Here is a 15,870-nt window from a genome sequence, read left to right as displayed (position 1 = left end):
GTGTTATGAAAAAAAGTTGCTGTGAGAATAAGCAGCTGTGAAATAAATCAGCAGAGTGTTTGGTAAATTTTTTTGTAAAAGTGCTTTTGGAAAAAAAAAACAGTCCGATAGTGGTTCTTTTCATTAAAGGAGAACTGTAGCTCTGTGTGCTTTGAAAAAAAACCAGTTTTCCAAAGCTGCAAATAGCAGCTTCAGCTTTTTCCTTTGATTTCAGCTTATTCTCACAGCAGCTTCTAAAATAAACCCTTTTTTTTTAGTTTACCAAACACCTAAAACCCTCACAGCTTTTTTTCATAGGTGCTTTTTTTTTAAGCACCTCACTCCCAAACCACCCCTAAGCACCCTTTCTTAATTTCAAACGTCTAGGCATTAATCGGGACGATGGTCATCCGCTTAGCGCCTAGGCAGAGATTTTTAGAATAGTGCCAATTATATACAATTATGTGCCTATCATGGTCAGTGAAACCGAAGAATCTCACCCAAATGACAATATTTAAAAGGCGGGTTTTACCGCTAACATTACAACGATGGAGCTGAAAGTTCAAATTTACAATACAAGGACCAGCCAACAAGAATATATTCTTGTCCAACCTTAAGGATTTAGCTACACAATGTTGGGCCGCTATCTTATGATTATTCAATACCAGGTGCAAACAATGAAATTTCCATATTTCAAATCAAGCCAAAATGAATATATATATATATATAATACAATGCAGATGCAGGTGATTATAAAGAAGTGCTTGGTAACGAACCCATTAAAATGACGTTGTCGCTGTCTTTATGTTCCCTCGGCTTCTCTGGCTTCACCTTCGAAAATAGACCCGAGAGTAATCCGGAACCTGACCCTCCCCCAAACAAGTCCAGAAGTCCACTGATCTCAGCACTGACCCCGGAGCTTGCCCTCTTGATAAGCTGTGCTGGTTCGTCTTCCCTGAGGCGTGCCCCGCAAGTGCAGTCCATGACCTTTCTTAAGCAAGGCTTGTGGAATACTGATTCGCAAGACGGACACCTTTCAATTTCATCCTCCTGCCAATAACTTTTAGTCAGATTATAACAACTACGGTTACTAATTCATCACGCAATATATGGAATTCAAGGGTTCCTAGTAAGGGAAACAAAATGTTCAGTTGGTTTGCAAGATGAGGAGAAAAGGAGTGGTATAAAGGTTTGTCGCACGGTGCCCACTAACATTATTGGCCAAAAGCCCAGAGAATAAAGATTTTGGAACATATAAAAACCGAAATACAGACAAACACGAAAGGTCTTGTTATCCACATGAACAGGAACCATATATCGTATAATATTACTGCTGATGCCCACCTGAAAGGGGAAAATGAGAGATGAAGGATCACTGCATGCTTGTCGTGCTCCACAGGGGACTCCCACATCACAGCATATGAGACACTGCTCCGTTATATGGTCCAGAATTTTCCTCAAGGCAGTCTCCACAATCACGGGCAGCACTGCCACAAAGATGGCACGTCAAAAAATATATATGCGCACACATACATATCAGGTCAGGCTATCACATGTAAATTCATAAATCTGTCTTATTTCCGTTATAAGAAAGAAACAGACATGCATGATATGAGATAAAGCTTGTTATTAGAATCTAACCTGCAAAGGCTCCTTTGGAAAGATCAATGAGGTCTCTCAGTGCAAAAAAATCATTGCTTTCTAGAAGATATCTTCGAGACCCGAATCCTTTGTTGATTGACTTACGGAATGGGCAACGAACATAAGGAAGAATGGTTCCTATTTTCTTCCTCACACCCATAACATTAAGCAATGCTGGAACCTTCGAGAAAAGGAATGGATTAACTGCACTGACGCAGAGCATGGGCTGCAAAACAAATGATCCTATAAAGATTAAGTTGGATGTAAAATGTTAAAAATATGTCAGTATATTGCTTACTCATGCAGCTGCAATTCACTGACATAACATATACATAATTTAATCACAAAGAAGGTGTGCTAGTCTTCATGGTACCTGGTCATGTATAGAATCCAGATAAGATTTAGCATATTGCGAAACAGGATATTGCGTAAAATCCCAGTTATGCAACACTCTTGCTGGTATGATTGCAATTTCATTTGCATGGCACGAAGAGCAAAATAATTGACCAGTATATTCACAAAGTCGAGGCTTGCCCCATCCTAGTGTCTGTGCAAAATCCTGTATCAAAGTCCTTCCATCATCAAAATGCTTGTGGCATCCAGCACAAGTATAGTGTTGTGCTTCTAGCATCTGCTTCAAAGATTTGGATTGTCGAATTTCAACAATAAGTGATATGGTCTTTCCCAAAGTGGATATATCTTCTGTGTCTGCTCTTCTAGTTAGAGACTCAGGTGTATATGATTCCAGGGAGCTAGGAACTGAATCTTGAGGAGAGAGAAACCATACTAATGCACTTGGCGGACTGGAAAAGAACCTGTAATGGAGAACGGACCGTAGACATTCTTGGATGAGAACACTTCTCTCTGCAATAACATCAGGAGACGCATTTCCAAAAATCTTTCTGGATTCCTTTTCTACAGCAGACCAGGGAGAAGGTAGATCCCAGCCGTGGTCAGAAAAAAATGTTTTTAATCGACGATAGAGTGTAAAGAAATCGCGATATCGACGTTCCACCTCCCATTGATCCTCGCCACTCAATACTTTTATTTTATACACAGTGTATTCTTTAACTCCCACCAGTCTTTCACTAAATGAGACATCTCCCTTCTTCTGCCTTGCACCCACCACTTCGACCCCATCAATTCTCAACGAATGCTGATTGAACAAATGAGCATCATCTGTACCAGAAGTAGAAGCAGTCGACCCACCATCTCTTACTGGTAGATATTGCTGTGATTGTAAGAACCTGTTGCTATGAGTGAACCTTGCCCCTGGGGACTCAGCAGAGTCGAGCAGAATTTCCTCCATTTCATTAACAAACTCATCATAGAATTCATTAAGCTCAAAATTATCCGTCTGCAGCATTAACAATACAGAAAATGAGATACAGACAACTTAAAAGAGAGACACAAAAATATTCTTATACGGATAAAATCAGGTCGTCATAGCATATAACTACAAATGTCATTAACCAGCAATTCACTTGCAAAAGGTGGTACAACAACTAATATACACACATTGCTTATAACAAGCACTGGTAAGCTCCACTCACGATTAAATAAGAGTATAACATAAGCTACCATCCGGGTAAAGACTTGAAATTCTTCGAAGACAAACACTGCTATATGTTTACTGAGTATGAAGAACTGGACAGAATATAAAAATAGAGATACTTCTCAGAGTATCACAAGCAGCACAATATGCATTCAATATTCACAGAGACATGAAATCGCACGTGGCTTAGACCAATCAAATGCAAAAAATAGTTAAGTTGAATTACAATAATTTAGTGCCACCCAAAAGAAAAAAGTGTATTGAGCATGACTAACCTTAACTGGCATAGGATATTCTTCAAGGATATCTTCTGAAACAGGACTTTTCGTGGTATTATTTTCAAAAGTTGATGGCAGTGTACTTGGCTTATGGTCCTCAAGGAACTCTGTCTTCATATTTCCAGAAGTTCTGGTTGAATAGATGCTAATTTGATTAGTTGAGATATTCGAAAGGGGGTCCAATTTAACTTTTAAAGTCCCCAACTTTTTCTGTTCTAAATCTTGGCCATGATCAGTCCCAAGGACCTCCCCGGTATTCATATATGTATGCACATCAGAAACACCATTATCCAAAATGCTCAAACCCTTTTTGTCAGGAATTTCTTTTGCTTGTGGATCCGGCTGAAGTTCAAGGACATTGCCAACCAAGGAATCTTTATTATGTTTTGCTGATTCATCAGAACCTGGAACTTGATTATTTGTCAAAGGAATATCACTTGAATCTTCTAGCCCTGGTTCTTGAACATTTTGAAAACCAGTCGGGGTAGTACAAGAACTTTTGGTAAACTCAACCAAATCAGCAACAGCTTGAACTTGATAACTGGCCATAGGAATGTCCTTCACATCTTCTACTCTATCGGTTTCAAGAAAACTTGGAGAACTAGCTAGCTTCATGGAACTGTTAACATCTTCTACCGATTTACTATCAGCTTGAACTTGTTTGCATCCAGGCTGCACATCTGTCAAGTCATTTCCTTGCTCAGTTTGACATGCATTCTGATGCTCAACTGAAGTGATGGAAGTGGAATTCGAAACTTTCCTTTTGGTTTCAACTTTCTCTCCTCTCCGGTCCTCAAATATGTTCGTGAAAGAATCTAAATTACTTCCTCCAGTCTCTTCCATGAAATCATCCCAATCATCGGAGCCAAAGGCTACAGATGTGTTAATAAGAAACGGATTTTCATTCTGGGGTTTTTCTTGCTGATAATGGTGGACATTCCTCTGCTGACTAAATCCACTCTTGCGCTCATCATCCGAACCATAGTTGTACATGGACCCCTCTTCCTCTGAATACTCATTAGAGGTCCCTTCCTCCCTACCTATCTCTCCTCCATCTAATTCTTCAACTTTGGGTACAAACTGGTTCCCAATCCCAACCCCTTTCGAATCATTGGTCTCTTGGGCAGCTACACCAGCTCCAACACTATCACTTCCCACAACTCCCCTCCAAACTTCCGTACCTTTTTCACTGTCCTCGTCACTATTATCCGAACCATACTTCACATCCAAACCCCCCCTTAAACCCGACGATCCACTCTCAAGCTTCCAAGACATCAATTCATCCACATCATGAGCTCCACCAGCATCCTCATTGCCATACAATTCCGACCCACTAGACCCGTAATTCGCAGTCCGCCGTCCTCCAATACTACCATCCTCCTTCCCAAACTCAATCCTACCACTACTCAAAACTCTCCGATCCTCTCGATTCCTCTCAATCCTCCCTCCCAAACTAAAATTATCCAAACCACCACTCTCCTCCCCAAGTCTCCAACTTTTCAACGACCCGAATTTGGGCTCCGGGAAATCATTGAAAACCGTGATTGCGCTACACATGCTCGGCTTGCCCATCATCGAGTTGGCGCTACAATAGCGCTCGTACTCGGACTCCCCGAACGAGGAGTAGCGCGACGGAGGCGATCGGGGCGAAACATCGCCATCGAAATTGCCGCCGTCACCAACACCGTCCGATTTGGGATCAAGCGGGATTGAGGGATCCGGAGAGGAGGCCCCGGCAGTCGTCTCTCCATCAATCATTGGAAAGTCAATGAATCATAAATTTGAGTTCGAAATTTATGAAATTCAGAGGGAAAGAAAGATAGAGAGAGAGTGGACCTGACAGGAACCGACGGTTGTGATTGGATTGGGAGGTGGAGCTCCGATGGACTTTAGCGCAGTTGTTGGAAAGACCAGATTGTGAAGCGAGTTTGGCATCGGAGATTTAGTTGCAGAGGATTGAATAAGTGGCGGGAGAGAGAGAATTGAAGAAGACGAAGTTAGTTTTTTTCAGTTTTTTTTCCGTTTCAGGTGTGGAGGTGTGTGACTGGTTTAACTTGTGATACAAAATGATAGATATGCACTTGCAGCCTCCATTGCTCTCCATGCCAATTTTCTTTGGTTTTATTTATTTTCTAAAAAATATTTTACAGTAAATATATTTTTCATTAATACAGCAGAGAACGAGATTCGAACTTTTTTATTAGAAAATTATTGTAAAATACAAGGTACAATACAAGTGTCAGAATACAATTAATTGAAATATTTTCTTTTCAAGTTTCCAACAAATTGTACTATTATATTTGGTGTAGCAGGCTGTGTGTCGGTCATACTGAAAAACTTTTCGAATGTTTTGCTCAAAGACAATCTCATCTAAATATTTTATTTTCTATGGGGCGTTTGTTTGGCCTCGTTAGCTTTCACTGGACTAGATTGGACTAGTTGTTAGTCTAGTCCAGCATTTGTTCTGTACATGGGCTAAGTTTAATGGTACTAAACAAGACTCGTGTGGACTAAGTAGCTCACTAAGAGGTCTTAGCGAGTCCCCCCGAAAATGTTGGTACTACTAAGACATTCGCTTACTCTCCTTCACATCCCAACACCTGCTTCATTTCTTTCTAATAACGGGTTAGTTTCTTCCCTAATTCCCCCGACAGCGTACAGACTATGTGATTACACCTGCGTATAGAAAATCAGGAAGATGAAAATCACGGCCTTGCTGGTCCTCAAGTGAAATCCAGACGAATCTGACCTGATCACCAACACCTCTGATATCAGCCACTTCGGCTACTTCCAAAGGTTTAGGGTTCAGGAGTTCATCGTCTTCATCGGTCGCACCGCCGCCAGACACAACTCGCCCCCAGTGCCAGTTCGTCAAGCACGAAGGGTCTTTTGGTATCTGACATGAATAGGAAGAATGGTTTGTGGATAGCACTTGAGGGATCGAAACAGTTGGAATTTTTGTCAAACCAAGAAAGATTGAAGGAGGAAAATGACGGCGGAGCGGGGGTTGAAGCTTGTCGAAGAAGAGTAAGGAAAGGAATTCTCTGGATGCGAAGAAGATAAAGAAAAGGAAAAGGAAAGTAGAGAGAGGGGAAGAGAGTATTCAGCCAAAAAACAGTGACATTAATAATAATAAAATACTAATAAATTAATTAGAAAATAATAAAAGGATTATTTTTATATGAAAATAATTTAGTCTGTAGGTTAGTCCGACACTGTACCAAATGTTTCATTATGCTTATACTACTTAGTCCATGACAAGCCAATTCAGTTTAGTCCATGAAGCTAGTCCAGTCCGACTTAGTTCGATGCAACAAACGCACCCTTAGGTGAAGATGGTCAGCCGGGTTTGAGTTTTCTTGTTTCATGAGCATTAAGTTGGAGTGGACTAGCTAGGACTATTATCCCATGTTTGTTATGTTTGGAGACTAAGTTAAATGAGACTAGCCTTCACTCGTTTGGACTCAAAGCTTTGTTAGGTTGTCAAATAAGTCCCCTGCTAAACCATGGGATTGCTAAGGACCTCACTAAGCGCCTCTTTCTTTGCTTCCTTGACTGAGTTTTGTTTCCCTCCTTCTTTGCTTCCTTGACTGAGTTTTGTTTCCCTCCTTCTCTTCAGAATCCCATTTAGTATGTAAATCTTGCCACAAATTCGAACCCCAAAACCTTGATTTCACCGATTTCCCCCAAAAATCCTCTTCTTATTTTCCACCGAATCCCCATCAAACCTGCCCAAATTCACATCAATCCATAAGATTCAGTTTCCCTCTAGGGTTTTCAAGGCTCTGTAATTACAGAGATAGAAAGTGGGTAGTCGTCAAAATGCTAGGTGGTTGTACGGAGACCTTCCTCTGCCCTCTTTGACGGAGAAATAGAAGCCTTGTAATAGCACGGTGTGGTTGAGCATCACGAAAATGGCACCGCAGACCCTCTAGAAGCCGTCGTCGATTTTGGCCCCGCCGCACACGATTTAATTGTATAGCACTATTTCGCATAGAAGAGGGATGTGCCCTTTTATTTTTGTTTTTGATATTTCCAAGATGGAGAAGGATTTGGATATTTTCAAGATAGATATTAAAGACTTTTTTTTTTTTTTAGTTTGATATTAAAAGACTTGGAATCAACAAGATTAATTTTTCATAAAAATATGGAATCAATAATATTAATCTTCATAACAGTTTTAATCAGAAAGAAATTAAAATAAAAATTAATTTAGTCATTTTCCGAGCAAACACCAAATTGAGATATTTTTTTCATTATTCTACCTCTTAGTCCGACACTACACCAAACACTTCATTAATTTAGTCTAGCTTAATCTAATCTAAGCCAGTCTAGCTTAGTCCTTAAAGCTAGTCCAGTCCGAGATAATCTGTTACAACAAACGCACTCTTAAAGTCTTAGAGGTGTAGAGTAATTTACAATTTTTTTAATCTTGATTTTTGAATATTTTATAATGAAGCTTACATATCTGCGACAATTCTTATTTTCTCACCTACCATTCTCATGTCTCTTTCGCCAATTGTTTAAACCTTTCTTGTGGTTGGTTCTTCACATATCTTTGGTTGTTCAATCAAATTAATATGTGATTGATTTTTTACTATTTAAAATGCTAATTCAATATTATTTGATTTTTTACCATTTCAAATGCTAATTCAATATTATTTAGTAAAATCAATGACATGCGGGCGTGGCAATTCTCACTTAGTATATGACAAAATTATCTTTCTGCCTAGACTTACTGCTGTGGAGCCAAAAATATTCACAAGGCGACACGTGGATTTTTGGACAAAAAAGACAAAAATACCCTTGCAGTACAACGAGGTTCCTACGCGCAAGCAGCGGGCAACCCTCTTTCAACCAAGACAGAAGTGCCCAAAATAGGTAACAATTCAAAGTCCATCTCATCAAATCCTTTCTACAAGGTAATTCCCAAACACATTCCTTTTAAAATTATGTTAATTGGCTAATTAATGGGTTTATTGCCTAATTAACCCATTAATTGTCAATTAAACTATCCATTATATCCAAATAACCACAAAATACATCCAATTCAACCCTAAAACACTACATGGCCGGCCATCCCCTTAGCTTTCTACCTTCCCTATCTTTTCCCACTTTATTACCTAAATAAAGCTAATCATTCAATTTGATAACCCCCATTTATTTCTATCATATTTTATTAGCCAATAAAGTGGCTAATTAAACCACAAATTCACCAAAAAATGGACAAAGTGGCCGGCCACTTCCTTTGAAAAGTGGACCAACCTAATCCTATAAATAGGGACCCTTTTTCACCAAACACTCATTCCAAACCTCTTGCAAAAAATCCCAAATACTCTAAACACTATTTCTCTCTAAAATTCTAACTTTGGCATCGGAGGTTCTTCGGCCAAAGCCCCCCCCATTCATCGTGGGCGCGTGAGGCTTTTGGCCTTAACCTAAGGTGCTAGTTGTTTTGTAGGTGCAAAATCGTCCAAGATCGAGGAGGAGAAAATTTGCATCCACAAATTGGTGCTTTCATTGAGAGTTGAAATCCATACTCGTAGAAGACTCTCGCACAAAAAGGTTTTTTCTTTATTTTCTAGTCCATTTGAATATTTTTCATACGTTCTTATTATTAGAATTTTTTACTTGCAAAGTTTCTTTGATAAAACGTATAAGAAAAATATAATGGCTAGAAATTTAGAAAATTCCACAAGTGAAAATTCTAATATTCAAGAAATGGGATTGCGGAGATCTGTGAGGCTAAATGCGACAATAAGTGGAGCGGCACCACCACCACGAGTTTCCACCACGGGAACCACCGCGGTGGCTACCTCGGTAGTCACCCGTGGTGAGGTCCATGATGCTTTCACCACGGCCCGAGCCGTGCCATCCAAGGCTCACGGCACCAAGGCCACGACCCAAGCCATGTCACTCCAAGCCCAACGTGAATTTAACGCGTTGCCAAGCCAAGCCCAAACCTCGCACCCATGTGCATCACACTCCGAGCAACCTGCTTCAATCGAGCAGCCCACTCTCGTGGCCCAACCTGCTCCCGCCGAGCAGCCTGCTCTCGTGGCCCAGCCTGCTCTCGACGAGCAACCTACTCCCGTGGTCCAGCCTGTTCCAGTCGAGCAGCCCACTCCCGTGGCCCAGCCTGCTCCTGCCGAGCAGCCTACTCTCGCAGCCCAGCTTGCTCTCGAGGCCCAGCCTGCTCATGTGGCCCAGTCTGCTCCCATGGCTTTCCAAGCAGCCCAAGTCGGCCCAAGACTATCTCAACCATCCAGACCTACCATCGAGCCGGGGGCATTCTCACCACATTTTTTCACGAATTTGACATTTCCCAACTCAAATCTCGTGCCCGGAGTCTACCACTCTTCCATTGCCCAAGAAGGCAGATTCCTTCCAAGCTCTTCCAACCCAAATGGAGAACAACACTTGTCTCGACAAGTCATAGAGTTGACAAGCGTCATCGCACAGCAGACGACCTTGGTGAATCGGCTCTTACAGCGCACCGAGATGCAACGTGCCCCAGACGAGGTGTCCCGAAGTAGGACAAGGGCAGATAAAGAACCTCTTCAGCAGCGTCTCGGTAAGCAGCCACTCGACCAGCCACGAACCGAGCGTTCAGGCAGTGTGCACTCCCGATTGGGCCCCCGAGATAGCGTATACTCCCGTCTTAGAGCGTGGAGGAGCGTGCACTCTCGACTAGGCCCACAGACGAGCATACATTCACGGTTAGGGTCACACTCCGATAGTCAACATGAGCAGCCTTCCAGGCGAAGTGTTCGTTTGCGGTTAAGCCCTCAAGGAGCATCATCCACCTCACATCGGAGTAGGCAGCCCGACAGATGGAGAGAAACAGTCACTCAATACGGATTAAGTGCAACCGGCAGCCTGCGAAGAACTCGCTCGCCTGCTAGGAACGCGCTACATGCACTGCATCCGGGGCATAAACAAGCCAAACACATGGAAGAGCAGCCTAGACCAGCAAGTCACGGTTGGGGGCAGCCGAGAGCTCCACTACCTCAACAAAAACAAATTCAGGAAGAAGTAGAGAGACTCTTGACCAAGCGATTGCGCAATTTCCAACGCAATGAGGTCATCGACGAGGCACTACGACGGAACATGACCAACATAAGCAGGTCACCCTTCACGGACAAGATCGAGCAGGCAGAGCCTCCACGCAAGTTTAGCATGCCACATTTCACATCTTTCAAAGGGGATGAAGACCCGGATAGACACTTAAAGCACTACCGAAGCACAATGATCCTCTATCGAAACAACGACGGTCTCATGTGCAAGATATTTGCCACCACTCTACAAGGCGAGGAGCAAGATTGGTTTTACACCCTGCCGCCACAATCTATCCGGAATTTTGACGAACTTTCTTTGGTTTTCACCAAAGAATATTCATCTTATCGCTCGATCAAAAAGAAGTCCGACCATTTGTTCGACGTCAAGAAAAACCCAAATGAGTCGCTTCGAGACTATGTGAGGAGGTTCAAAATAGAGAAGGCAAAAATAGTCGGATGTAACGACTCGATAGCTAGAGCAGCCTTCCAAAAAGGACTTCCAGCGGACCACCTACTATTCGGAAAACTGATAATGAAAGAATATCTAACTCTGGCAGACTCTTTCGCTCTGGCAGAAAAGCATGCACTTTGGGACGAAGTTCGACGATCTTGAATATGAAGTTCCCCACTACTCTGAAGGAGATTCAAAATCTGACTGGACAAGTAGTCACATCTGAAGCAGAAATAAGCTCTACCATCATACGAAAAGAGCTGGGGGCCCGACTACCTATATTCCACAATTTAAAAGCTCTCATCGATGCTATTAGTTGTATTCCACAGTTTAAAAGCTTTTATTGATGTTATCAGAAATTCAAAAGCTAACTTTGGCAATAGTTGTTGTAACCTAAAAGCTCAAGTTTTACCTTCAAACGCACGCAGTCATCATCATGATGCACCATTCTGCTGAATCCAGACGTGCGACGATAAATGAGTAGACCTTAGTGGATGCAAAGCTTTCTGACGAACACAACAACTCAGCTTAAAAGACACGCCAAGGGCAGAAGAACATTGGAAGGAACACTTAGAAGCAAGTTTTATCCTCGTCGTCCCAGAAGATTCTACATAAGAGCAACATGTACCGGCAGTTGAGCACTATCTTCTGCCGTGCGTCACACGGCCCTAGCCAACCCTTACTCCATTATTCAGCTCTAGAGTGGCCTAATATCGAAAGTTAAGCATCTCCTGCTACATGTAACATGGCCCTAGCTCCACGGCTCCCTGCCGAGCCTTCACGCCTAGCCTTGACAACGCAACAGAGCAGCCTAATGACGCCCCGAAGGCAGTCGAGCACACTTTAGCCGCACCTACTCCCTCAATTGAGATTTCTGGCATTTGCATGTCAACGGCGCATCCAACTACAAAGGCTCGCGAGCAGCCGTGGTTCTTATCACCCCAAACGGTTCAATGCTCGAGCAGGCGATCACTCTAAGTTTCAAAGCATCTAACAACGAAGCAGAGTACGAAGCTCCACTAGCAGGCCTTCGAATGAAAAAAGACTTGGCGGTGAAAAAGCTTTCAATTCATTCTGATTCCCAACTAATCACCAGTCATACTATTAGGGGCAAAGGCATGATGATCGTGGCAACTGACTACTTCACCAAATAGGTAGAAGTAGAGCCCATGACGACCACGATTCAGACGGACACGCCCCGACCCTGATATTCCCCGAATACCAGGACCGACACGTGCTGGCCGACACCCGAGGGTGACGAAAGCCATTAATTGATACAAAAACTAAAAATAAGAAATAAATAAGGGTTATGAATTTAAAAACAATGAATTAACAATTTAGGAACGTGTTCAGAACATACAACTAAACCTAATCACTAAAAAGAATTAAGATAAAATTTAATGAATAAAGGAATGGGTCCTACATCGAGAGGATTCGAAGATGCTGCTGCGGAAGTGCCTTCACGCCGGGATTAGGTGCCTTGATTCTAAGTCCTGAATAGGGGCGCAAAACAAAGGTGAGTGGACCAAGTTTATATATATAATAATAATAAAACAATTATCAATGTACTAACCCCCAAAGTTTATATATAATGAAAACTACTAGCATAATAAGTGATGGATTTAATAAAAATCCTAGCATGCCAAAATATCTCAAAAGCCATATCGCGGAATATCATCGCGTAAAACCAAAGCATGAATCGTCTCACAGATCGTCTCGTAAACGCGGTGTGCTGCTAGTAAGATCACCGAATAAACATAACTCCCGGCCCAATGCCTGCACCTAAGTCTCTGTGCCCATAGCCAGAGATAACTCCCTCTCGGCCCAATGCCTGTCACCGTGTCCCTCAGCCTTTCGCTAGGGATTATTTCTCCCGGCCTAACTGCCAACACCAGATCCTCGCCCCAGGCGGCATAGTGTCTACTAGGTACGCACAAATATTTACGTCTCTCACAAATAACCACTTCATAGCATAGGTTACCGATCATTGTTTACACTATAAAGAGGGGTTCAAAAACATGTTCTAGCATCCTATCGTCATCTATCAGATAGTCTACCAGTTCATGGTTTTCATAGAAAATATGATATATTAAAATATAGCTCAATATAGGCAAACAATTATTTCCTCACCAAAACACGAGACGAAAATCAATATATTAAATCAACAAGCTTCACATAAATCAAATCATAAATCCGTAGGCATGCTAATCATTTATGCAATTAAATTATCAAATCATGTAATTTTAGAAGGGGTCCACTCACAGTACTTAGTTGCCAAAAGCTGCGCCACTAGCGAAGACGGAAACGTCACAATAATTGCCCCTAAGCACATAAAGAGCCCAATAAATAAAACTATATAATAGCTATTGAATTTGGGAAAATGGACATTGGAAACGGATTCAGAACGTCGAATTACCCTAAGAAGAGTCTCGGACGAAAACCCGAAAAGTCAACCCTAAAGTCAACGTTGACCGGGGGTCAACGGTCAAATTAGGTCTAACGGGTTTTAGGCTTGAAATCCGGATTAGGGTTTAGGTTAAATAGGATTAGGATATATTGGGTTTTGGGTTTTCTAAGGTTTTTGGTTAAAAAGGGTTAGGATGAAAAATTGTGGTTTGGGCTTAAGCCCAAACACACACACATACACCACTAACACACACACACACATGCACGGGCTACACACACACAGCCCATACACATATACACACAGGCCCTAAGGCCTTATTAAAAAGGACAGGGCTTTAAGCCCTTTAAAATAAACCGGCCCAAGGCCATTTGGGTCTTTAAAACAATAAAAATAAAAATGAAACGGGCCAGGGGATTGGGTTGGTCCAAAACGGGCTAAGGCCCGTGGGTGAGAAAAATCCTGGATGGCCTGGGTTTGTCGAAGGAGAAGGCCGGAAATTCAGCCGGAAAACTACCTGACTTTAAACGGCCATAACTTTTTATTACTCAACGAAATCAAGCGAGACAAAACAAAAGTTGTAGCCCTGGAAGAGACGAAGAGAATGATACCTCACACGACGTCTAACTCGCCGTGGTTTGGCCGGAAAATGCCTCGAAAGCCTCGGAGGTCGCCGGAAACTGGAAAGATTCAAATGAGTATAACTTCTTCAATACTCAATGAAATTGAGTGAAACGAAAGTTGTAGTACTCAGGGAGACGAAGAGATTGATACCTTACACGCCGGCCAACTCGCCGTGGTTTGGCCGAAAATGGCCTCGAAAGGGACGGTGCTCACCGGAGCTCGTGAACGGGGCTTCATGGTTTGACTTTCAAGATGCCAAGACTATGGTTGAGTTCGTAGCGACGAGATAAAGACGATGGCGATGTTTGTTGGTAGTAAAAACTCTCGGATGGGTTGAGATAGAGAGGGCCGAGAGAGTGAGGGAGAGAGAGTTGCGGAAGAGGTGAGGGAGAAGAGAGAACTGAGAGAAGAGAGAGGGAGACAAGAAAACATAAAATAAAACAAGGTGGGTCCCACGGGCTCACAAATTAAGGACTAAACAAATTTTAAAATATAAAAAGGGGGGGTTGGGGTGTTTCATATGTCCACGCCGAGATATCCTCAAGGCAATAAGCGGGCCGAAACATCCAAAAAGACGATCCTCAATTGCCTCAAGAAATCCTTCACCAACAAGAAGGGAAAATGGCCAGACAAACTCCCCGGATGTCTATGGGCATATTGCACCACCAAAAGACGAGCAACCGGTGAGACTCATTTCTCTTTGGCATTTGGCTAAGAAGCAATCATTCATCCCAATGTCATCAAGCCAAGTATCACCGCTCTACTACCAAGCATTGAGCAGAACAGTGAGAAGATAGCCACAAGATCTGGCAGAGGAGAAACGCGAGCATACAAATACCCGCATTGCAGCCTACTAGCAGCAGCTCTTCTCCAGCTACAACAAAAGAGCTAAGATTCGGCAGTTCTAGCCCGGAGATCTAGTCCTAAGAAAAGCCTTCATCACTGCCCGCGGAGAGGACTCCAAAAAGATGGATCCCATCTGGGAAGGCCAGTATAAGATCAACAGAGTAGGCGGCAAGAGTAATTACACCTTCGCCACTATGAAACGACAAAAAAGATCGAAAAGCAGTGGAACGACTACAATCTGAGGAAGTACCATGTGTGACCTCCCGCTACATCAAAGCCTGAAGACTCAAACAGCTCGACGGGCACCACCTCACAAGCTGAGGACTATCCAGTTGTTATGCAGTTCCTACCTTACAGTTAAGTTCTCGTTCGTTTCACTCATTTTTCAATGAGAAATTCAGAAGTAATCACAACTTGGCTCGGCTGCATGCTTACAACAACTGATCATTCCTGCACTTCAAAAGAAGACTGCGCCTTTCTTAGGGACTCATCGCAGGAATTGCGCCCCCCGAAGGACCAACCATGCTCTCCAGTGCGAGAGGGTAAACCAATTCCCCGACACCCATATGGGTCAGCTCTCCAAGACGAGAGGATAAACTTTACACTCTGAATATCCAGACGTGGATAAGCCTGGCTGCCCTAGTATAACTAGATCCACGATGGCTTGCGCCGGGATTCCTAGAAGTAGCCACAATGGTCTTTTTCAAGGCTTAGCTAACTGAAGGATTTTGGGTCTCTTGGCCTAATCCGTGGGGAACCGGGCCCTAGAGACGGAGGGGGCACATTACGCAGTACGCCCTATAGACGGCTGCCCTGGAACCCTAAAGCTGCTACCGAGTGCACTAAGGTAGCCTACGGATTCCGAAAGACTGCCTACGGCTTGCCCTTCGAGCAGTAAAGCCGCACTAGACTTATATAATCGCACATTTTTGTGAAAAGGTTAAACAAGCTAGCGCGCATATACGAAGTTTTATCCACTGCCGACATGCTACGTAGTCGATAAGCTTCACATCTGCCAAGCGCGGAACAACCTA

General features: G+C 42.8%; 1 protein-coding gene and 1 long non-coding RNA gene across 2 annotated transcripts; both read right to left on the bottom strand.

Annotated features, from left to right (window-relative positions):
- Positions 1 to 473: 473 nt before the first annotated feature.
- On the bottom strand, positions 474 to 5,590 carry LOC103431153 (uncharacterized). Its single transcript, XM_008369299.4, has 5 exons — positions 3,451 to 5,590; positions 1,994 to 2,977; positions 1,621 to 1,846; positions 1,324 to 1,466; positions 474 to 1,029 (listed from the first exon to the last, which is right to left on the bottom strand). Exons 1-5 carry the CDS (start codon positions 5,209 to 5,211, stop codon positions 730 to 732), a joined length of 3,414 nt encoding a protein of 1,137 aa, XP_008367521.3. The 5' UTR covers positions 5,212 to 5,590; the 3' UTR covers positions 474 to 729.
- A 6,686-nt stretch (positions 5,591 to 12,276) lies between these two features.
- On the bottom strand, positions 12,277 to 14,364 carry LOC139191425 (uncharacterized). Its single transcript, XR_011575480.1, has 4 exons — positions 14,141 to 14,364; positions 13,978 to 14,046; positions 13,225 to 13,284; positions 12,277 to 12,455 (listed from the first exon to the last, which is right to left on the bottom strand). It is a non-coding gene; the product is annotated as an uncharacterized lncRNA (long non-coding RNA).
- Positions 14,365 to 15,870: the final 1,506 nt, after the last annotated feature.

Source organism: Malus domestica, chromosome 14, assembly GCF_042453785.1.
Source record: "Malus domestica chromosome 14, GDT2T_hap1".
Taxonomy (NCBI): domain Eukaryota; kingdom Viridiplantae; phylum Streptophyta; class Magnoliopsida; order Rosales; family Rosaceae; genus Malus; species Malus domestica.
Note: the sequence above shows the minus strand (reverse complement) of the source record. Positions and strands in the feature narration are given on the sequence as shown.